A 24,786-nucleotide genomic window follows, 5' to 3' on the forward strand; every position below is an offset into this window, starting at 1 on the left:
AATGACTCTATTGGAACCATTTCAAACAAACATCCCACTCAACATGTGACAAAACACAGAGGTTAGCTTCCTCCAATTTGCTGTTAAGTTCTTGAACAACATGGCCTGGACTTTATGAATATATCTCTGCAGGCACCAACTCCTCATCAACCATCATTCCACTTGCAATAATTGGAAATTCAGTGTTCACAGAAACCTCAGCAATGTTTTGTCAAGTTGACATCTCCAAGTTCATCTTGTTTGATGTAGATGCCCTGAATTTATCAAGTTGCACATTTATAGGTGTCGAATTGTTTATAAAAAGAAAAATTCTCAAAAATTATAAAACCATCAATATGCACAAAATGAAAAAAATATATGAATAAAATGTATTATGTTTTGCATAACTTTGTATGGAAAGACTGATCATTGTGGAATAACCCTATTGTTGAGCCCTTTGCCTGCTACTAGTAAAATGATATAGGTCTGACAAGAGTATTTATATAAGTGGCAAGGTCAATTGTTCCACTTGTGGGCATTCAAATGATTCTCTCATCATTCTATGACAGATACTTCATAAAAACTGTGAAAGACAATGTGCAGTTCTCGTAAGGCACACACTGACTTTAATATCTGTAGAACAGTCAGAATGATCTCTCTGAAGTTTTGCATGGATGAAATCTTGACCAATCACAATTGTGGCATGTAGACCACAACAACAGCATTTTTTAACCTCTTAAGTGCTGCGCCTATACCAACGGCCGACGGCACCACTACCTCGGGAGTGCTGCCGTCGGCCGTTGGACGTTCCAGCTGCACCTGCGCAATGGAACGTTCCGCACTGGAGCTGGACGTTCCAAAGCAGCTAAGGTGTTAATGAGGACACCTTTTTGAATTTATAATTCTTCAGGTGAAAGTTGTTTTTTGGAGTTTGTGCATCACTGATTTGGTTGCAGCATTTCCATCAAATAATGTGTTTGGTGGAAGAAGATCATGTGACAGAATGTCCTTGATAAATTTATCCCTTCCTTTTGCTACATCCATCTCTCTATATGCTTGTGAAAGATGTTTTTTTGTAACCTGTTTTGTAGTGGCTGGTTGGACGAAGCTCTTACAATGGCAATTAATGCATGGAAGTTTAGCTTTAGTGATTATGTCAAACATATTTTTCTCTTTCAATACAAATCTTTCCTGCTTCAGTTCTGTGTATAGTTTCAACCTGTGTTCCAGGACATCTAGTACACATGTCTTTATTTTGTTATGCACATATTGTTTGGTCACAAAGTTGTATAGTTGCAAAGGCTGAGTCATTTCTAAGGAGTTTCCTTGCTGCTGCATTAAATGAAGAAGACTGTTAACACGTATTTAAGCATCCCCCCTCTCTTTTCCACAAGTATATGGTACCGAACAGTTTCACAATGATACATTCATTTCGAATTTGTCATCTATCTGAAAACATTGTAAATAGAAAAGGCTTCATGGTAAAATAGCTGTCATTGAGCAACATATTCACTTTTATGTGTCTGACCAACAATTCCCTTGGAGCTTTTCTGTGATCTCTGGATCGTCTGTTCCAGTTTCATATCTGGAGCCACAGCATTAAACCTTACCTCTCCGTCTTTCACCACAAAACGTCTTTGGATGAATTTTCTATCGAAGTATGTATTTCCACCTCTAGCTTATTCACTCTTTCCAAATCCTAGGACCCATATCTTAGGTAGTTTATGCAATCAAATACATGAAACACAGTAATCAGTGACTCCACAGTCTTCACATGCAAATCCCAATCACCTCTCCGATCAGCTCGCTCCAAGGTTTTCACTAGAGCCGTCACGCATAAAACATTTCCCCAGTACTTGCAAAGTTCAGATTTTTCTTCACTTTCTTTGACAAACTCTACAAACTTGGTTTTCAGGCTTTCTGCTTTTGAACTTAGTGTATTGAACATTGCCTGACTTTGCATTATGTCTTTTGAATGAAATGCACTTGTTCACTTCTGAGATAAGATATGCAAAACCTAATTTGTCATTCTTGTTCCAGAAAGCATTCCAACACAATGTTTCTATAGCCTCAGATATGATGAGCATACCTTGTAACGAATGAGCACAATAAGTTCTGACTGAGCAATTTGGCTTCCATAGATTTCAGCCTCAATAGTGCACCCTCTGTGCCACATCCAGTGAGGTAGCTTCCTCCACACCGCAATGCAGCTTTTGTTGAGTGAACAATGGCCATCATTGGATAAAGATCAACAAATTCTACTGGATTGCACATAAAAATGTCAGCTACAGTAGAGAAAACAGATTCATTGCAGAAAAATTGGCAGGATAGTCTGGTCTTCAAGCTGAGCACATACATTTTTGAATTTTTTTAGAGCTGTGTGTACTGTTGTGCAGTTTGTGACTGGAGATGGTATCACTGGTAAAACCCTAACGGTCTTCACTGGTGTGGTATTCTGGGAGATCAGAGCATGAATTCCAGTTCGCAAAGGAGTCTGCCCCGAATAAGCGACATGACAAATTCAGTTAAATCAGCTTTGTGAACCGCAGCATTAGGTAGGAGAAGATCCATGTCCTCAGCCACTTTGAAACTTTCTGTTAGACTGGGACGTGTTGATGCTGTGTAGTAAATCTGCACACAATGGCAAGGAAGTTAGGTTATACGTTTACAGCTTCGTTTATTTATGGTTACAGCTGAAACAGCTTGTTTTCCAGCAGTGACTTCATTTGTACAGTCTTGACAAAGAACCATGAAAGTATCATTTTTGCTGGATGTTCCAGAAAAAGAAGAGCTGCCTTCAAAATCTAAATTATCAAGAGCAGCAATTGTAAGCGCTTCTTTCCTCACAGGTCCCTAACCCCTACAGCCTATCTCTTTTTCTCCCATAGGGTCATCCCCTTACCGCTTCCCTCCAGGAAGCCTTGGCTAATAACCCAAACCGTAAGAACAATTTTCTTGCGCCCTGCCACACTAAGTCAACTCCTTTCAGTGTGATTTTCGTGTTTTAGCCACACCACGCTCCTAATTAGTCGCGTATTTTCACTCTGTTCGCACCACCAGTACCATCACACCTAGCCGACTATAGTTCTCTCACCTTGCACTATATATCCGGCCACCTAAGCATTGTTTTTTTTTTTTTTTTAAACCTTTATTTGTGAAATGCACATTACACAGCGTCTGCCTACAACCCCTCGGGGCCGGCCGCTATGACATGTAACGAAAGGATAAAAAAGGGGGAAAAGGGGACAGTATGCCGTTAAAGCAGTCTCTGAGCGTACATTACCGTGTGGAACATAAAACCATATCAAAAGGATAAAAAAGGTTTAATTTTATGATTTTGTCGAAGAAAAACAACAACACACAAACACATGGTATCATACTGGCAAGGGTCATAGGAGGGGGGGAAAAGGGAAAAAGGAATAAGTGTATAAAGGAGCACATCTGGCAAGGGGGGGCGAGCATGAAGGAAGAAAAAACACAGATAATGCGGAAAACAGGAAACGGAACATCAATCATGGGGAGGAAGGGAGAGGAGCCTCGTAATCAAGTGGAGGGGAGCAAATATCTCCGCGGTACGAATTCCACTGAGCCCAGACTCTGGACCATTTCTTGGGACGCCCCGTGCCTCATATACCGTTTTTTCACGAAACATGCACCAGTCCATGTTCTCCTTCCATGCACTGAGTAGCGGTGGTCTGGCGGAGCCCCAGAGCTGAGCTATATCCCTCTTCGCAACCATATTGCCCAGAGTGACCCAAAGAGTCTGAGCATCAGTACAGTCCGAAGGCTCCCACACATTGAGCAGGCAACGTCGTGCTTCAGGAAGGAGAGGGACTCCGGTAACACGTCCCATCACATCGTGGACTCTAGACCAGAAGGCCGAGACCATCGGATATTCCCACAAAACATGGAGAAAAGTACCATCCATACCGCACCCACGCCTACATAGTCCATCCGTTACTAATCCCATTTGCACCAGATGCATACCAGTCACATACACACGGTGGAGGATCTTCAGCTGGACAAAACGAAGTCGAGCCGGAATAGCCACCTCCTTCGGGGAGGACACAGCGGATTGCCAGTCCTCATCGTCTAGTTCAAGCCCGTCAGCTGTCCAAGAAGCACGAAGTTTCTCCAGCTGGTCAGCCTTGTTGTTTATGAGCTTCTTATATATTAAGGAAATCGTGCTATCGGGGACAGGGCCGTCCAGGACACGGTCCTCCAGAGGGGAGGATTGCGGAATATCGGTACCGGGGGGAAAGACGGAGGACAAGGAGTGTCGAACCTGCATATATCGGAAGTGCTCCTTGTCATCAAGCCGGTATTCCAGTTTCAGGACTGCAAAGGACTTCACAGCGCCCCGTGCCCAGAGATCCTCCACCTTACTTATTCCAATCATGTCCCACTTATCAAACCCTTTCGTCTTCCAAAGGTTGCCCAATCGATCCGAATCATACAGCGGCGTCATACGCGTCAGCTTGCCACCCCAGCCAGTCGCCACAGTTGCATCCCTCCAGGCCCGCACTGCACACTTCGTAGGACCCGTAAGGAGACGGATTGGTGACTTCGAATACAAAGCCCTATTAAAATTGCCACCAGGCAATAAAAATGTATCCAAGGCAAAGGCGGGAGAGGGTTCCGATGAGTACGTTGCGTGATTAATAGCACTCAGGTGCGAGGCCCAATAATAACGTCTAATATCTGGCAGAGCAATGCCACCATCGTACCAGGAAAGGGTGAGCTTGGACAGCGCAATACGGGCACGACCATCCCAGATCAGTTGTCGCTGTAGACTCTCAACCTCGCGAAAGTAGCGAGCGGGAACTGGGTCAAAGAAATTCTGCAAGGCGTAGAGAAATCGGGGGAGCGACATCATTTTAAAGAGCGCCGCTCGGCCCAATGGGGATCAAGGCAGTTCACGCCACCGTCTCACATCTTGTTTGAGTCGGCAGAGCGGAGCGTATAAGTTTCGCTCATAGCGGACTGAGGAGACCATAGAGACATAGATCCCCAAATATTTGAAGCCGTCCGCAGTCACCAAAATTGGGAACCTGCGAGGCAAAGGCGGTAGAACCCCAGCTATGACATAAACACAGGACTTGGTCCAGTTGATGACCAATCCAGAGTTCTTACCGAAGGATGTAAGAAGGTCGAAGAGGACGTTCAAGGACTTTTGAGGGGAAGTGAAATAAAGAAGGATATAGTCAGCATACAATGAGACGCGATCCTCTAGATCTGGCGCCCACCGGATCCCTTTAATCGAGGGTTCCCACCGAAGCCACGCCGCAAGGGGTTCAAGCGCCAGTGCGAATAAGAGCGGGGAAAGCGGACAGCCCTGACGGGTGCCGCGGCCTAACGAGAAGGGGCCAGAGCATCTACCATTCACCACAACCTGAGCCAGTGGTTGTTCATAGAGGAGCCTGATCCAGGCAATAAAGTTAGGACCAAAGCCAAACTTGGAGAGGGCCGCCCATAGATAGGGCCATTCGATGGTGTCGAAAGCCATAGTAGCGTCTAGAGAGACCACCACCGCAGGCTCCGTGAGAGTTGTAGCTCTCGCGAGAACACCATGAAGCCTACGCAGGTTAAGGGCCGTGTTTCTGTGCGGTATGAAACCGGATTGATCCGGATGGATCAAGTCACAGATCACCTTTAACAGCCGATTGGCCAGAACCTTGGCGAGGATTTTAGGTTCCGCGTTTAGCAGAGAAATGGGGCGGTAGGAGGTGCAGCGATCACGGGGCTTGCCATCCTTATAAATGACCACTATAGTAGCTAGGCGCTGTTCGAGTGAAAGGATCCCAGCCTCGGATGCATCAAGAAACATGTTGCGCAGATGGGCGGCCATCTTGTCCGGGCAAAGTTTGTAAAGTTCAATGGGCAAACCATTTGGGCCCATCGCCTTACCTGAACATAAAGATCGGATGGCAAGGGCGATCTCATCCACCGTAAAGGGAGCCTCCAGAGCAAGGACCTCTTCTTCCGAGACAGCAGGAAGAGCTATATCACGCAACAACAGCCTGGAATCAGCCTCATCACGATCACTCACCGGGGTATAAACCTTCCGGAAGTGGTCAACAAAGCAGTCAACAATCTCGCCGGGATCAGACACACTCTCACCAGATTCGCGAACAATGACAGGCACAACACGACTCGCTCTCTCAGATTTATCCAGCCATGCCAGGAGTTTGCTGGCCTTATCACCCACATCATACAGCCGGCCCAATTGATTCGCTCGCATCAACTTAGCAGTATCGGTAACACAAGCCTTGTAATCTGCCTGTTTCAGTTCCAGAGTGTGTAACAGCGCAGGCGTGTCGTCCCCACCCAGCCCACTTTCAAGCGCCGTGATTTCAGTCTCAAGGGCCAGAACGGCCTCCCTCTTAGTCCTCCGCTCAGCCGCAATGAGAGAAAGTGCAGATCCCCGAATAACAGTTTTAAAGGCCTCCCAGAGAACCGTAGGGGAGGTGACCGAACCCACATTTTCATCAAAGTAACAGTCAATAGCCTTCACCATATCTGAGCGGAGCCGGGGATTCCGGAAATGCCAGGGGGGAACAGGGGGAACTCTGTTACCAAGCAGACCACCCACAGAAATCTTAATCATCAAGGGGGAATGGTCCGAGATGCCCCGGGGGAGATGACGAACCTCCCGGACCAAGGATAGAGTAGAAGCCAGCATAAAGAAGTAATCTATACGAGAGAGGCTACCATGTGCACCAGAGTGGAAGGTATACTGCATCAGGGTAGGGTGTAGCGAACGCCAAACATCCACCAGACCAAAAGTCTCGGCCATCTCACTGAGCCACATCTGGGATTGAGGCAAAACTCTAGGGGGCAGCCGATCACATTCACCGGACATAACAGAGTTAAAATCTCCGCCCATGACCAGCAGACCATCAGGGAGACCAAGAAGAGTCTTGCCAAGATTGGCGTAAGTGGTAGCCTGCAGTCCCGGGGGAATATACACAGCCACTAATACAATTGGCTTACCCTCCCATCTCCCGGAGACAGCAGCATACCGCCCCCGATTATCCAGGGTAACATCATCAATCTCAAGAGCAAGGGAGGATTTCACCATTATACCCACTCCCCGGGACCCGGAGGTGAAACCAGCGTGGGCGACAAGTCGATAGCCCCGACGGTCAAGAGCTTTACAGGCATTACCGATCAAGTGCGTCTCTTGAAGGAAGACAACATCAGGGGCATGGCGCCTCAGAAACTGTAACACAATGCCACGTTTAATTCTATCACCCAAACCGTTGACGTTCCAAGAAAGAACCTGCATCTCACCCCCCCATCCCAGAGAAAGCGACCCGATCCAACCCCCCCCCACAACCACAAATCCAGAATATTTGCAATCAGTGACATACCATGAAAAAGGGAAAATAACAAAAAACATGAAACACAACCAAGTCCCCGAAAACCACCCCCCAACCAAGAACCTGTTACAACGCCCCCCACCCTGCACCCCTGCTGACTAAAAAGCCACCCCAAACTGCAGTGTGCCTGTCGCCCCATCTGATCTACACAAAGAACCCCCCGAGGAGGAAGGGAGAAATCACCCGCACCCGCACCACCACGGGCATAATCATAAAGCACACAATAAAGTTACTCTACAGTGTTCATAGTCTCAAGTCGGACCCCAGGGGGCCCACGTTAAACCTGGGCCATTGCACCACCTTCCGCACCACCAGGGCCTCCGCTCTCAGTGTCCTCTTTCGGCAACGAGTCCAACCAGTCACTAGCACGGTCCGGCTGATCGAAAAAATAAGCTCGTTCTCTGAACTCAATCCGCAAACGAGCTGGAAACAGCATGGCGTATTTCAGTCCCAGATCTCTGAGACGACGCTTCTCTCCGAGGAACCCAGATCGTTGTCGTTGCACTTGGGGAGTGAAATCAGGATAGATAGAGACAGAGTTATTATCGTACTTCAACGGGCCGTGTTTACGAGCGGCCTGTAGGATAGCGTCTCTGTCCCGATAGTGAAACAGTCTAGCGATGATAGGCCTCGGCAGGCCTCCTGGCTTCACCTGACCTCCTAGGAAGCGATAGGCGTGCTCAACGGCAAAGAACTTGCTGAGTCCTGCAGGAGCGAGTTTAGCGACAATAAGTTCCTCGACCAGTTGATCGATCGAGGCAGCATCATTGGTTTCCGGCACTCCGACCAAGCGTATGTTGTTCCGCCTGGCCCTATTGTCGTAGTCTTCCATGCGTTTAAGCAAGAGGTCGTGTGAGGAACGCAGATTCCCTATCTCGGATTGCGCCTCCGCCATGTCCGTCACCAAACTCGATGCCTTTAAGTCCAATGCCTTCACCCTCTCGTTCGTCTTGGCCAGGTCGGCTCGAATAAGAGTAACATCCACCGCCACCGTGTCTATCTTGGACACTATGGCTTCGTATTGCTGACTCATATCGGCCTTGAGTCCAGAAATGGCGGCCAAAAGGTCTTGAAGAGACACCTCAGAGGAAGACGACATGTCGGTCCTCGGGTCTTCCGAGCCAACACTGGTGACACCTGGGGAGCCTCTCGGCTGGGTGTAGCGCTCGATCATATTGGACTGGATCGACCCACCCCCGAGTAACAGTCTTCCTGCGTTTCTCAGCCTCAGGTTTCGTTGCCATGTCGCATTCAGCGTCGGCCGGAGACACCCAAGTGCAGCGGGACGGTGACAAGTCCCAAAACTCGAAAGAGTAGTTTTACAAGAGGATGCCACTGGTCTCCTTGCCAGCCCAGAAGAAGGAAAGCGTCCGCCGTGAGAGTGGCAGGCCGTGACAAAGTAGGAGGTCCCAAGGAGTCAGAGACGAGAGGGCCGGAAACCGAAAGTGAAAGTGGCACACCACCGGTGGGCCAGATGTCAGGCAGCCGTTGTTGTTGCATTACGTCTCGGCCATAATAGGCAGTTGAGACCCCGGTTGCGTCTGGGGTTAGGCCAGAAAGTTGGAGACAATAGAGAAATGGTCCCCGAGGTCCGATTTCGACCAAAAAAGGATCGACAGCATCAGTGAGAGTAGCACTCCAAAAGCCCGTCGAAGTGACCAGGATATCTGCAGGATAGATAAAGAAGGGCGGCGCGGGTCTTGGGAGCTCTCTGCTCACGCGACCATCTTGGATGCCCGCGTAGCTCCTCCCCCATACACCTAAGCATTGTTGACCATATGTCTAAATTGACTACTGACTCTCTCTGTAAATGTTTTGTCCTTGTTCTTAATGTTTGTTTGTACAGGTATGCATGAGAAGGGAATCCCCCTCTCACATATAGAAAAACGCCTTAGTGAGTGTATCACATAGTCTGTACGACAAAACATAGTCTGTTTTATTTCACCACACCTTTTTAAAAAATGGTCCTGTGGAAAGCCAGAATATTCTAAGGCACTGGCTGAAACATGTCGACCATCTGAAGGTCGCAGGGGGCAGTAACTCGCCACCCTCACGCGTCCTGTAGCCTTACTTTTAACCGCTGGTGACGGCCCAGTTATTAAAATTTAATTTACCCTCGGGTACTGGGACCACCACCAAGCCGTTTTAACCCCTTCCATGCTGGTGACGAACCCCAGACGTCACTCTCTGCGGCGCTCGTGTGCTGATGACGGCTGGGGTTCGTCACGGCCCCGCCCTGTTCTTTTGTTTACCGCACAGCGGCGGAAACGGCCCAGCATGGAAGGGGTTAAATCACAACTCACCCAACCTCACTGCAATCTCAGCAATATACCAGCTCCGCTGTAATCAGGCGTCGTAGCACACCCGGGACATACTAGGTGTCACTGGGTGGGCCCGATGATGAAGCATGCCACCAACTAGGTTGGTGGGTGAGGGCTTCATGAATACACCAACAAGGTGCCCGTGACAGAACTAATTTGAGTACTGTAACACTTTGGTCAACTTAAGATAGTCCTCTTTGTTTAATCACATATAAACCCTCGGGGACTCGGACTAGCTAACTAGTCCTCTCTCTCCCTCTTGTTACACGCGTGTTTAGTGAATCTGCACACAATGGCAAGGCAGTTGAGTTATACGTTTACAGCTTCGTTTATTTATGGTTACAGCTGAAACAGCTTGTTTTCCAGCAGTGACTTCATTTGTACAGTCTTGAAAAAGAACCATGAAAGTATCATTTTTGCTGGATGTTCCAGACAAAGAAGAGCTGCCTTCAAAATCTAAATTATCAAGAGAAGCAATTGTAAATCTTTTCCTGGTAAAGTGACTTGGAAGTGGCGTGCTGTCGGATTCGCATGATTTTACAGCATGAGCTGTTAACAAGTTCCTGCTCTATACTATGTCATTATAGCTTGTTGATACACCAATCCTATTCATTGAAGTGATTAGCTCTCTACTTTTGCTCTTGTCATAGATTGCGTGGGCAGTAATCAACGTTTTCTTTTGCAGTGATGTAATTAATAAAACATGATTTGGAAAAGACTGTACATTTACACAGCATAAACCAGTCGGTTCATGGGATTGTCTTCCACTTCTTTGCTTATATCTCCAAAGCCATCATCAATGTTGTTGGCCTCTGTTCCAAAAACACGAACTTTAGTTTGTAACAGTTTTGCTTTGCTGGTATTAAACACTGAAGTAAAAAATGTAAAGACATCATCAGGCATTTTTGTTGACTCCCAGTATTTGCGGACCTTCATAGGCATCACAAAATTTGTCATTAAGTCCAAAATCTAAATCTTTCAGAATGTTTCTTAAAATGGTTACTTCTTATTTTACTGCATCCTATGATCTTATTTTGGCAGCAAGAACTTCAGGAGTCAAATCTGCTGAGAACACCATAAGTGGCTCACTCTTTTTTGTTAGACTGACAAAAACGAATTCTGTTATTGTACATTCACACCAGAAAAATGTTAATTTAATTATTATGGATCAATACAGTTTCATCAGTGTTGATCATTATTTCTCTGATCTCACTGAGTGTGAACCCAAAGCCAGCAATCAAGTGGGTTTAAAAATTAATTTGCTTTTTAAAAAACTGCAAAATTAACTGAAGGCTGGCAGTTATGTTGTCGCTGGGACCTCATTGTACATTCATATTTTTAATGTATAAATGCATGCTGTTTGGGTGGGCATACAAATCTGCTGCAAATTTCTTCACCTCACTTTTTAGATCAGCTACTCGGCTGAAAACCTCTTCTTGGAAGAAACTAGCTACAGATAAAAACATGTTTGCCCTTTGAAACTCATATAATCTGTACTTTGTTCTTTCATCAATCCCTTTGGCCCCCGTTCTGGCTAAACCACAGATAACACCTTGGAGATCCTCCGCTTTCTGATCAGTTGTTGGAGGTGGACAAGGGGTAGCCATCAATCTTCTAAGTGGCTGGGCATTGGGTATGGTTGTCGTTGCTTTCTCAGAAGACTCAGTTTCTTGTTGAGATTCACTGGTTCCTGCTATTGTTTTGATTAATATTTTCCAGGCTGTTTTCCATTTTATGCAACTTATAGTACTTTTACAATGATAAAATATTTGATCCTCTTCACCCATCAGTTTCATTCTTTTGTGAACTTCGTCTTGCCGTATTTCTGCAGCATGTCAAACCCTCTTCTGTCCAGCTGCAGTTGATGTTAGCTTTTGTTTGCTGAAGGAGTCCTCAGATTTTGTAGTTAGCAACACTCTGTCAGGAGGTAAAGATACTCAGCTACTACCTGATTCGCTCATATTTACGAATTTGAATCAACGGAAAACTTGAAACAAAAACAATATTAAATTACCAATATGATGGCTTAAACACATCATTATAGAACCATCATTTTGGAAAATGGTGGAAGGGTTGCTCTGAAGAGTGATTTTCTATCTCTATAAGACTATTTGACCCCAAAACCTATGCTTTGACATCAAAATGAAGTATATAGTGCTCGTGGTTCCTGAAATATTACATCATCACTGCAACACATCTGCCATGTTTAAAAATGTTGTCCATAAAAAGCTCAATTACTTCTCTAATGATACAAAAACACAAAAAATGAAAACATCTGGAAAACAATTTCAAGCGACCAGGACTAAAGAGTCCCTTGCTGAGTGTCTTTTGAAAATAATAGCTGCACTAACTAGATAATAACACAGAATCTGGCTACGGATACTGCAACACATGAAACAAATGAAAGAAAAGTGATCGGATGGGGAAAGACACTTTTTTCCTCACCAATTAAGCCTCCTACCAGGAACGCAAACACTGTTTCAAGATCGGAGAGAGATCCTGGTAATGGCAATCAGACATGCAATTTAAGGGTGCAGTGCTGAATGGATTTAAATATCACAGTGTGTAAAGATACACCCAGGCACTGCTTTAACAGGGCTATGGTATGGGTATTTACATAGCATGTACAAGGAGAAGAACTGCTTAGTAATACTTCACGGTGCACATAGATTGCAACTTCTCAGTAGAACCTAAATGTCTGGAGAACTGCACTTCTGCATGGTGCTACCATGGCATATTATTTTCAGGTAGTCTGAATAAGTCCATTGTGACTTGAAGTGTTTCGCACAAGTAGCGCTTCCTGCCTTAAGTCCCACACACTTTGCAGCGCAGCTCCTCTTCCGGGCTATCTTATCATCTCTTCTTGGGAGCTCATTGTTAGCAAGGGTATGAGGAAATGGATTACTTTCTTGAGGGCCAATGATAGGAAATATGACGAGGATGCTCCACTGCAATCTACTATTGCAGCCTGAAGCAATTTGACCCATTCCCCCATGTTAACCTAAGGGAAGAGCAAACCTCATAGGTTGTGAAAACACACATGGATATTCTTTACTACGTGGGCAGACTACACACCTGAGTACCTGCCCTGCCTTTAACCAACCACTTGCTCCCCCCTCATGACTTAACCTAGGGTAAGTGAAAGGCCCCCTCAGGAGTGGCCAGAGGTTTAGAAAGGCCAACCTGAGCATAAATGAAATTGCACACACACAGACCTGCAATGGCAGGCTTGATGCAAGTTTGAAAACACCATAGGTGCAACCCTGCACACACTGGCCTTCAATGGCAGGCTGGACACATATTAAAAACAGCATAGGTGCCAGTGTGCGCACACCAGCCTGCAAGGGCAGGTGGGACACTTATTTAAAGCACCGTAAGTGCAAGTGCCCGCACACCCAGGCCTGCAATGGCAGACCTGACCTATGTTTAGGAACAACATGTCAGGACCGCTTCACATGTGTAGAAAGGGCGCACACACTGCATTTAAAGTGGGAAAGTGCCATGGGCCCTAAGGCCTCTACAAGAGAATCAGCAACACCCCGGTGATGTCACATGGGCAGAACTGACCTCCTCCATAGGGGAAACCAACATGGGGGTTCTTCAATATCGGGGCATGGAACATCCATGTGTACCTGCCCTATCTTTCACTTACCAACAGCTCCAGTGGAGGTGGAAGGCCGCTTAGGGTTGGCAAACAAGTTAGAAATGCCAACCTAAGCACAAGCACCACTGCACCCCCAGAGGCCTACAAAAGCAGGCCTGATACATATTTTGCAAACCATTCGGCAGGGTGGCACACTCAGTGTTGTATCCCACTATTAGCCAGTACCGTACCTGCCTAGGATAGGTGGTGTACCTTTTTACAGGGTTTCATAGGTACAGCACCTAAACCAATTACGTAAGTGGCCCTTTCTGGCATGTGTATGAAGATCATGTGTGCTTTCCCACTGCAGTCCAGTGGGAAAGCGCCCAGAGTCCTAAGGCCATGCACAGAGAGTCAGCAGAAGAAGGGGCATGTCCAACAGTCAGCATTTTCCATCTCGATAATTCTGGTTGGGGGAGTTATTTTTTAAGAATTGTGTTACGTTTGATTGTGATTTTTATTGTACTGATCTGTACCAATTTGCACTGAATCTGAAATAGCGCCCTAATTCTGCTGCTAGAACTTTAAAAAGATATATTTGAAATATGCTGCAATATTTTTTAAGGAGTTTTTGCTGCTAAATGTCAATAAATCGATCTTCTAAGGGATTTTTTACTGTGCCTTAGACCTGAGTGATAGACAGTGTTTTTGGGAGAAGGGCTGATAGGGACACAAAGCAACGCCAACTTGTGTGTGTCGGGTGCGCTCTGGTGCTCCGACAGGAGCAGTCTTTCTCCAATAAAATCATCGCCTCAGCACAGATGTGTAGCAGACGCGTGCGACGTGCACCTTGCTGGCGCACCTAAGGTAAGCACTTAGACAGGATGGGGGTGCAATAGTGTACAAAGGGACTTATAATTGTGAGGCCTTTAAACCTCGTGGGACAATAAGAGCAGAAGATTTGGGCTTTAGCTTATCCATTAATGGACAACACTGCTTTTCTGGGGTATTGATTTACCGCCCCCGGTATATGCAGGAGAATTTATTGCATCCCTTGATCAAGTATTAGCCCGAAATTGTATCTCCTACACCAATTTCACCATGCTTGGGGATTTAAATATTCACTTAGATATGGTAGAGGATCCCTTAATGATGCGCTTAGTGGAAAGTCTAGCCTCCTTTAATCTAGTAAGAGTTACCACTGGGCCCACCCATGAAGCTGGCCATGCTATTGATGGCTTATTCTCGAGTGCAGTGGAATACCCCAAGCCTGTGCCTTGGTTGTATCACTGCCTACTGCCTTTTATGTGGCAGTCCGACTATCTAAAAGAGCCTTCCCTGCCGCAGAACGAGAATAGATGCTGGAGTAGGGTGCCCGTACACAAACTAAAGATTACCCTGGCGGATTCCAAACTGGGTATGTCTGACTACGCAATAGGAGGGGACATTGTCATTTGTTCATGACTTAGGAGGGCGGCTGATCCTGTAGCCCCTATTACAGCTTCAAGAAAAGCTATTAAGACCCACTCAGCACGTTGGTTCTTGCAGCACTTAGCTTAAGAAAGAGCTGCATGTAAGAAATTGGAAAGAGTCTGGTGGCGCTGTTATTTGGAATCTGATAAAGCCCACTATAAAATGGCCCTGAAAAGTTATCATGAAAACCTCAAGAAGACACACAGCACCCTTGATATGCATTGCATTAAGGAGGCAGAGAACGCCGGGAAGGAGATTTTTGAAATTGTCGCCAACTTTACGGATCCTAAATTCACGTCCCCCGCTGGTACTATGCTCCTGACTTGATGTTTTCTTTGAGAAGAAAATCCTCAGAGTTCAATCAAATTTGTCAGGATGAAAATGCTTTAGGAAGGTTGGAATTAGAAGACTTGGATGGCCCAATATCACATACAAAACTGTCAACGTTTTTGGCTTGAACTGTGGAGGATGTGACAGCCTCTTTTGTAAACTGATAGTTTGGGTCCCTTACGGATCCTATACCCCCCACATCTTGAAGTGCATTTCGAACTTTATTGCTCAGATATATCAGGAGCTATTTTCCATTTCCTTCAAGCTAGGTGTTTTACCAAAAGGCTGGAAAAGAGCCAATGTGATCACTCTACTTAAAAAGGCTAATGCCAAACCTGAATGCTTAGATACTTTTAGACCAGTCTTGCTGCTTCCAGTACCCTCAAAGGTGTTGGGGAAGTTGTAAACCAGCAGCTCACTACCTTTCTGAATAAGAACAACCTACGGCACCCTCTCTCAATCAAGGTTCAGAGCCTGCCACAGTACCAAGACCACATTATTAGAGGTGTCTGAGTCCATTAACGCTAGCATGGAAATATGGCCTTAATGTGGCTCTGGTGCTGTAGGACCTGTCAGCAGCTTGATGCTGTTGATCACAACTTCCAGCTGCACAGGTTAGAACATCAGGGAATAACAGGATCTGCGCTAGGCTGGCTGGGCTCCTTCCTTGAGGGATGGAAGCAGGTAGTTTGGATGAAACCCAATGCCCCAGGAGCAAAAAAGTTGAAGTGGGGAGTGCCACAAGGTTTTCCCCTGAGCTCCTCACTCTTCAATATTTACATGTCTCCTCTAGCATATTTCGTTGAATCTTTTAACATTAAAATCATCGCATATGTATATGATACCCAACTCATGCTCACATATGACGGGGATCCTACAAAGCCAAGAGATGCTTTTGCCCGCTGTATGTTGGCACTAGATTGCAGTGCAACCCAGACAAGATGGAAATCTTACTGTTTGGGCAGGATCCCCTTCCAGGCTGGGTTGGTGCCTGTCCCAAAAGTGTAACTCCCACCCTCAATGGCGGACGTTTGAAATCTGGGTGTGTTGTTTGACGCCGAGCTCCATTTTGGGAAAAGGGTGTCAGCCCTGGCGAAAGCCTGTTTCTGGATTCTTCACATGCTGAAGAAGTCCTTTCACCTGCTTCCTCATGAAGCCCAAGTTACAGTGGTCAGATCACTAATTTTAACTAGATTGGAATATCTCAATCTCCTGTACCTAGGTCTCCCAGAATACCTGACCTAGCAGTTACAGCTTATGCTGAACATGGCAGTCCGTTTACTATATACCATTCTGAAATTTACCTCAGTATCATTATTTTGGGAAAGACTTCATTGGCTGCCAGTACGACAACCTATAATTTATAAGGCTCTGACCCAAACGCAACAAGCCCTCCATCATAGGGCGTTTTGTACCTTAATGAATGCATTATAGATTACAGACCTGGTAGGAACTTGCTTTCTAGCACCGTTGGACTTATTGTAGTTCCCCGTTTTCATAGATAGGCGCTATAGATGATTCCTTTCTTCATTCATTCATTCATTCATTCACATAGAGGGTGTAAAAGGTGGATGCCATCACTGAAACAAAGTAAATACCTGAATTACCAAGCGTTAATAAACCAAAGTAGCATGGTACAATTATGAGCTTAGAGAACCTATGATGGAAAGAAAGATTGACAAATGCACACTGCTATACATTACATCCCAGCCCGAGCTTTAAGATCTGCTGATCTAGAACTGGCTGTTGTTCCTCGTTTTAAGCGGAGCGGGGCCGGCGGACGTTCCTTTCAAATCCGCGCGGCGGTGCTTTGGAATTCCCTGCCCCCGGCGATCCGCGCCCTCAGGGATCTGCTCTCCTTTCGCCGGGCGGTGAAAACCTTCTTATTTCCCTAGTTTTAAATTTTCTGCTTTATTGTTTCCGTTGTGTTGTGCTGCTGCCTTGTCGGGCGCCAGGACGCTCCTTTGCTGGAGCATCTGTGCGCCTAATAAAAATGCATAACATAACATAACATAACATAACAACTGCATGTCAGTGTATGTAAGCTCTTGCCTCTATTTTATATAACCCTGGGGATGGAAATTTACTGATGCCAATACCAGTTGCTCCATCCAGTCATTTTCCGATTCTTTCACTTGCTAGTTTCCCTATTTGCTGTTTCCCTGAGCGCTGCTCCAAGGGTCAACTTGGAAACTTACCCAAGTGCTCCACAAGTTGAGTATTAGGCAGGTGAAGAGTGAAGGGAGACCTGAAAGGCGTTCTTAAATGGTTGGTGGAAAATATACATATATATAATACACCAAATTTAGCAGGAAGGTCTTGGTCCATAGATTATGCTTTTTGTGTTCTGATGTAAATTCATTCAGTCGTTTTTGAGAATTTAAGGTTTAAAAAAGAATTGTATATCTGGACAATTGGGTCCGCAAGTGGCTAGAGAGAGTCTTGCAGGAGCACCAATTTAAAATGAGAGCATTCTGAATGTCACAGTGAGTTTTTTTCCCTTGGGCCATCTTGCTTAAGCTGTATTCAGACTCCAGCAGGAGCGAGCGCTTTGATTTGCTGCCAGCAATATGAGAACATGTTGCTGGTAGGCATTACAGGACTCAGGGACTTCGTCCCCTATCCTGAACTTGTTAAGAAAAACTATATATGGGGGCAGAGTAGGGATACCCTGACCACCTAGGCCCCATGAGAGGGATCAAGAGGGATCCCCTGGGGCCAAAAACAAAAAAAAATTGCAAAATTTGCTGCGATCCCATGAGATTGTAAAACAAAAAGAAAACAAAATAGAGGCTGGGACTACATTGTTCAGGTAAAGCCCCCCAGGGAACCCACTCCCGGGGCCAAAGCGCTTGAGAAAGGGGAGGAGGTTTTATGGCCCTCCAACCCTCTAAAATTCCCTAATGACCCCATCACCCAGAGCAGCTAATTTAAGGGGAGGAGGACTGTGAGGCTCCACTCCCTGAGCATTGTATGGTCCCGGAGACCCCGTGCCCTGGGACAGCATACTAGCTGTGACCCGGGGAGCTCACCTGTGGTCCATAGCAGTTTCCCTTCCTGCAACGGCGCAGGCAGGGAAATCTGTGTTTGCTCCTGCTTGGCAGGAGCATTTTTTATTCCCCCACCAGGCGAGAGCAAACTCAAATTCTGCTCCCAGCACGCGGGAGCGTTAAAAATGCTCCTGCGGACTGGGAGCAGATTTTATATCTGTTTCCCTGCCTTCACTGAAGCTGGAAGGAAACAGATACAAATATTTCTCCCACCCAGAGGGATCAGTAGAGTATAAGCAACTGGGCGCAATGATGGCTTGAGCTTCATGTGAGGAGCTAGCTAGGATCACAGGGGCCCTTGCGGTCCCCCAGCAGCCCGAACAAGTGTATGGTGGGTGGTCTGGGTGGGCACCAGGGCATTTGCCTTCAATAGTGTGGGCTCTGGGGAGTGGGGTTCCCAGGACTGATAACGGCTTGGAGTAAGAGGCTACGCACCCACCTCCCCTTTATTAAGGAGTGGCTCTGGGTTATGGGGTTCCTATGCCTGGGGAGGGGAACGGCATGGCCCCCCTCCCCTTTAATAAAAAAAAAACACTGGGGGTTGGGGTCCCCAGGCGTAACAAGGCTCGGGAGGGGAGGCATGAGGCCCCCCTTCTCTTTATTTCTTTAATTAAATAAAGTGCCTTTTGGAATGGGTCCCCAGGCCCAAACAAGGCTTGGGAGGGGGGGGGGCATGCCACCCCCTCCCATTTAATAAAGAAAAGTTGCTCTGGGGGATGGAGTCCACCTGGCCTAAGAAGGCTCAAGGAGGGGGGACACGCACACCCTTCCCTTTAATAAAAAATAAATCAGAGAGAGATGGGGTCACTAGGGCCTAAAGAGACTTGGGGAGGGGGATGCACAACCCCTCCCCTTTTTTTGTACATTTTGTTCCCTGGGGTATACTATCCGGACCTATAATGGCTTGGGAAGCGGGCATGCAGCCCTGGAGTACCCAGGGCCTAATATGGCTTGAAGAGGGGGGACACGACACTTGAAAATATATAGGGCTTTAAGGGATGGGGTTCCCAGGCCCTAATGAGGCTCGAAGAGGGGGTTAATATAGCCTCACTCCCCTTAAAAACACAGCCCTGGGGAATTGGGTCTTCAGTGCCTTTTAAGGCTCAGTGAGGTGGGCCGAACGACTCCTTTCTCCTTAAAAAAACTCAAAAGGAATGGAGTTCCCAGTGGCTAACATGGCTTGGCTTTAATTAAAAAAACAGAAAGGCCCTGGAGGATTGGGTCCCCAGTAGGGGTGGGTGAAAAATTCCACCCCGCCGGCGGAATTTGCTGAGTTTTGCCCACTCCACACGGTTTCTCTCACACAGCTTGCCAAAGTTAGGTTAGCAAGCCCAAGCGAGAAAAATTGCTACATAACTGGGCAAAGCGGTCACTAGTTGTTGAGGAGTGTACTCATAAGCTGGTGGGGCAGGGAAGGTGGACTTAACCCTCTATATAAGCGATGCACTCCAGGAACTTGTCTTTCTAATATTTATTGGCACTCTCAAGTCACTGCACTAACGCGTTTTGACCTTTGCGGTCTTTCTCACAGTGGTGAGTCCATCATTAGTTTCAAGTTTATCAAGATTGCATCCCTGCGATCTAGGAGGCATTCTGGGGCACGTGGTTTCACTAAATAATATGTTAAAACACAAATGTAATGGTACTTAGAGAAAGTCACCGATTTGATCCTTCTTATTTGCTAGGTAGACTCTAACACACAATTATACAGTCTACATTGCGTTCTCAAATTCATGATTGCGAGTGCACATTCCTTTATGACATGTCATAACTTGCATAGGTCTGGTAGTGAGAGCTTTGTAGATGGTGCAGCTAGTTTTGAAGATATTGTGTTCTTACAAGGGGAGCCAGTGGAAGTCCACCAGGGCGGGAGCGATATGGGTATATTTCTTCAGGCCCCTATTGAGGTGGGGTGTGGCATGTAGAATGCCATTGAGGGGGTACAAGTGTAGTATCTGAGAGGCCTTGAAGCAGGGTGTTGCCACCATCCATACCCTAGATTATGAGGGCTTGAAAAGCAGTGTGTAATTTTTACTCACCATATAAAAAGTCAAACTTGAGATAGGAATATTTGAAATGTAAACCCATTAGAACATTTGGAGCCGAAAGGTGGGTGAGCCTAGGAATAATTTACTGGTGTCCATCTGAAAGTCAGTGAGGCTGTTGTACTCATAACATGCATGGCAGCCATAACAATACCCTTATAAAAGCCTGCTCTTAAGTACGGATTAGCTGTGCCATATTTATTCAACTACAATAAGGAAATGACATCACTGTTGTGGTGTAATAATGTATTATGGTTCGCTTCTGACATCACATTGTTTACTCATAAAACCATACACTCTGCTAAATGCAGCTCCGAAGCAATTAATTAAACTCGTGTTCTTTTAGATTGCTTTCATGTGATGCTTCAAACTCTGACAGTTTATAGCAATTAACTGATAAAGAGATCTCCAATGTGTCCAGTTTATTTATAGCACTTCTGGAGTGAAATAAGGACAGGAGAGAAGGAATCTATCTGCATGTTAACATAAAACGAAACACAAGCACACAGGCAGCTTTGATGCTGACTTACTCTAAACTGCTTACATGTTTGATTGCTAAAATCCAGACGCTGCTTTTGCTTAATTTCACCCTGAGTTGTATTTTAAATATCTGCAAGTCGAAAATCCCGTGCATAGGGGCCGATTAGGATGGCGGGGAATCTGCATCCGCCGGGCCGGCCGAAGCCACCGCCGGCCTGGAGGATGCGGATTCACCGCCTTGGTTTGTGAAAAAACCATCCGCCACATTACGATGGCGGTGGGATCAGCGGCGGATGGCAAGTCCGTCTGCCGCTGATCCGCTGTGGTTGTACGCAGATATGGTGCCATATCACAATGTAGGCGGAAACATGCTTTTCCACAGCGGCTTTTCCACCGTGGAAAAGCATGTGGTCTTTTGGTTTTGGAGGCCCGTTGCAAGCCCCCAGGGTGTTGGGGGGTGGGGGGTGCACATGGGGGGTACCTATGGTACCCCCCTGCTTTGGCATGCACAAGGTGGCAGGCACCACGCGGTGTCTGTCAAGTTGTGCATGCCAAAGGTAAACATGCATATTTTACATTGCGGTGGGTGCTGCTTAAAGCAGCACCCGCCGCTATGTAAAATATACAGGATGTGACCGCCAGGGTGGCTGTCACATTTTAATTGCAACGGAGGGACCGCCGCTGCCCTTGCGGTCGGTCCCTCCACCTCGGGGGTGGCGGCCGGCACCATAGTACGGAAATGCATTGAAGGAGACCAGTCTTGGGATGGTCATTGAGAGGTATTTGTTTAGTACCCATTTATTATAAGTGTTAAAGTGCTTCTGCAAAATAGAACAAGCACTGGCAAAGCTAATAGATCTAGCTATTTGTATAAGTAAAAGTTCTTGGAGTGGTGAATGAGTGGGAGAATGGGTCAATGGTGTGGGTGATGTGTTAAAGGATGGATGATTGAGTGAGTGAGTATGGACATACATGATTAAGTGTGTCGATCGGTGGCTTTATGAATGAATGAGTTTATGGATGCATAGGTTAGTGTATGGCTTGATAAATAGGTGAGTGCCTGAATAGCAGAGTGGATCCAGAGAGGTTATACAAATCCTGTGCACTGCAGCCTCATACAGTAGTAGTGATATCATGGAAATGACAAACATTACTAATATCATACCAGATCAAGCATTGCACCAGGGCTGGTCTACTCTATCAGATTGCATTGAATAATATATTTGCATAGCATCGCATAGTATTGAACTGCGAACGACTCTGCATATGCCATTTAATATCAGCCGCCTTATCTTTAATAATATTTAGATATCCTTGTTTAAAGTTGACAATTTTCGTAGTGTATAGTATTTTGCATTGTTTTATTTCACTGAATATTTTATATAGCATTGTGTAGTATTGCTGCATTGCATAGCATTGCTTTGCTTAGCAGTGTTGCATTTGATTCGTTTTTCATTGCACTGATCTGTTGCATGGCATTGCTTTGTGTAGTGGCATTGTAATGCACAGTATTGCAGTGCACTGTCCTGCACCTCATTAGTAAACAGTGTTTCCAGCTAAAGGTGGCCACAGGGAACGGTAATGTACCAGGAGTTGGCTGGCAGGTGTAGGTGGAGACATCAGATGAGGCAGAGACTAGGACTCACATGAGTCATACTGTATATTGTGTGTGTGTGTATCTATATATTTTTATATATATATATATATATTTAATAATATTTACTAATATAATATAATATAATATAATATAATATAATATAATATATATTCATACGTACATATTCATAAATTGTTGAAGTTGTCCAGTTCAGTTGTGATCATTTTCATGTTGTACCCTCTTTGCCTACAACTGTTCACCGTATCTACTTGGCAAGATGTGATGTTTTGGGGTAGACTGCAATTTCTTTTGGAACGTGGTAATTCGCCAAGGAGATGTCTAGGGTGAAACCTGAATGAATGTAGCAGTGACTTACCGCTGTAATCTTTCTGTATAGTTGGGTCTCTAACTTGCCATCTGAGACAAATACCTCAAGATGAAAAAGTGTATCTCCTTACCTACACACACACACACACACGCACACACACACACACACACACACACACACATATATATATACATATATATTTATCTGTGCATACATATATATACACACACACACATATATATTTATATATATATATTTTTGACACACCTCCAAAAGAATTCGCTGAACACTCAGTAGTCTTATTAGATGCAGTTTATTCTGAGAAACACAAATAAACCCACAGACGCGTTTCGGCCCTCAAGGTCTTTGTCAATGTCACTGACTCTTGTATCTTACATGCTTATAATCAATACACAACAAATTGGGCGGCACACATAATTATAGCAAACAAAGGAAAAGTATACACACACACACACACACACACACACACGCACATATGTATGCATGTTTCCCTCACCACTGAACTTCATGCTCGGCGAACCTGGGCCTACTATACTAGAACTACTACTTCAACTTGTATTTGGGTTCTGGCTAAATCCCTTTGCTTGTAAATAATACACATTACGCCATATTTGCAGTTCCGACAGACCGGCATGCGATTGATCGCCCTTGTGGAGGGAGGCGCGAGGTATTCGGCCATTCCAGGCTCTGCCTCTCGGGCGTAACGATCCTTTTCGATCTTCAACAAGGGTAATTAATTGCACATGACACGCGCCACATCCGCACCACATTGCCGTAAGCTGCTTGCTTCTGTAATTTTATTATCTTTACGACTCTTGATTATTTCCTTGTAGTTGTCCTAATGGGTTGTTGAACGTGTGAAAAAACTCAAGATAAAAAGAGGAAATAAACACGTAGTTTCTTGAAATGCCTTTATAAATACCTAAGCACTGGGCCGCTCACGAGCCCCGCCATTCCTGGATTTCAAGAGCCCTCATACTTCATCCGCTGGTGCGCTGACCCCAGCGGATTGATTTCCGGTTAATGGAGGAGGCATATATAAGAGCAAACAACGGGGCGTTGATGTCATTATCGCGGACGGTGTCAGAGGAGACAGATGCTGGGCGCTAATTGGCAAATCCAATCACCCCAATTGGCTTTTAACACTAACAGTCTGCAAGGGATCCGTGTTGGGAATCTGAAGAGATTAATGCGCCCTTATCTGGGAAAAAGTAAACAAACGCCCCTCAGAGAGTAGAAATGGCAATTATTACGTATACTGAGCTTGTATCTCTTTGGGAACGTGTGGTAAAAGCTTAATAGCGCATGGAAGGAACAGGGGATGCTCAGGTACTCCCCTTTAGATTGTGTTAGATGCAAAAGTCGAGATTGTTTGAAGAGGTGAAGGAGTCCTGGTCCATGTGTGCGGTGACACGACTCAGTGTGCAGTCGCCACAAACCCACTGTGTGATTTTGGACTCCTCCTTATGTTTTCAAATGCTTCAATCACATCAGTTGTGTTTTTTGAGATGCCGAAATTGTCTGCTCTAAAGTAGTTTGCTAGTTTTTTATTTATTGTACCGTGTTGTTTTTTTTTCTCTTCCAGATCATGGCACTGGGCTCAAGACTGCCTTCCTCACCAGCATTTCCACCCTTCAGAAATTTAAAGAAAACTGTTGATGTTGAAAGTATTAGAAATCTGCCTTCAAAGATGTTCCTTCTGGTAATCCCTCTAGGCACGCTTTGGAAAAGGGTTCTCTAGGCCGCAAAACATTGTATCTGCTTAGGTTGTATCTTCTGGTCTCAGAGGACAGTCATCGCCATGGAGAACAGCAGTAAGTTTGACAGCCCCACCAACATCTCCCTGGCCAACAATGACTTGGTGCTGGGCATGATCGAATACAAGACCATCTCGGTGTTTCTGGTTCTGGTCATCTGTGGGGTTGGCATAATTGGCAATATGATGGTGGTGCTGGTGGTGTTCATCACTCGGGACATGCGAACTCCCACCAACTGCTACCTGGTCAGCTTGGCCGTGGCAGACCTCATGGTGCTGGTAGCTGCCGGGTTGCCCAACGTCTCCGACAGTCTAGCCGGGACCTGGATTTACGGACACGCCGGCTGCCTGCTCATCACCTACTTTCAGTATTTGGGCATCAACGTCTCCTCCTGTTCAATAACAGCTTTCACAGTGGAAAGGTATGTGTTTTCTTCCAAA

The 24,786-nt window shown here is 45.8% G+C and overlaps 1 protein-coding gene across 1 annotated transcript in view; it reads left to right on the forward strand.

The window, feature by feature from the left end:
• Positions 1 to 24,786, forward strand: part of LOC147677931 (thyrotropin-releasing hormone receptor-like) — a 151,437-nt gene that overhangs the window by 70,774 nt on the left and 55,877 nt on the right. Inside the window, exon 2 of the mRNA XM_086946540.1 lies at positions 24,175 to 24,767. Within this exon, the coding sequence (XP_086802666.1) occupies positions 24,391 to 24,767 (377 nt within the window). The 5' untranslated portion in view covers positions 24,175 to 24,390. The remainder of the gene's footprint in view (positions 1 to 24,174; positions 24,768 to 24,786) is intronic.

Source organism: Lissotriton vulgaris, chromosome 12, assembly GCF_964263255.1.
Source record: "Lissotriton vulgaris chromosome 12, aLisVul1.2, whole genome shotgun sequence".
NCBI classification, from domain to species: Eukaryota; Metazoa; Chordata; class Amphibia; order Caudata; family Salamandridae; genus Lissotriton; species Lissotriton vulgaris.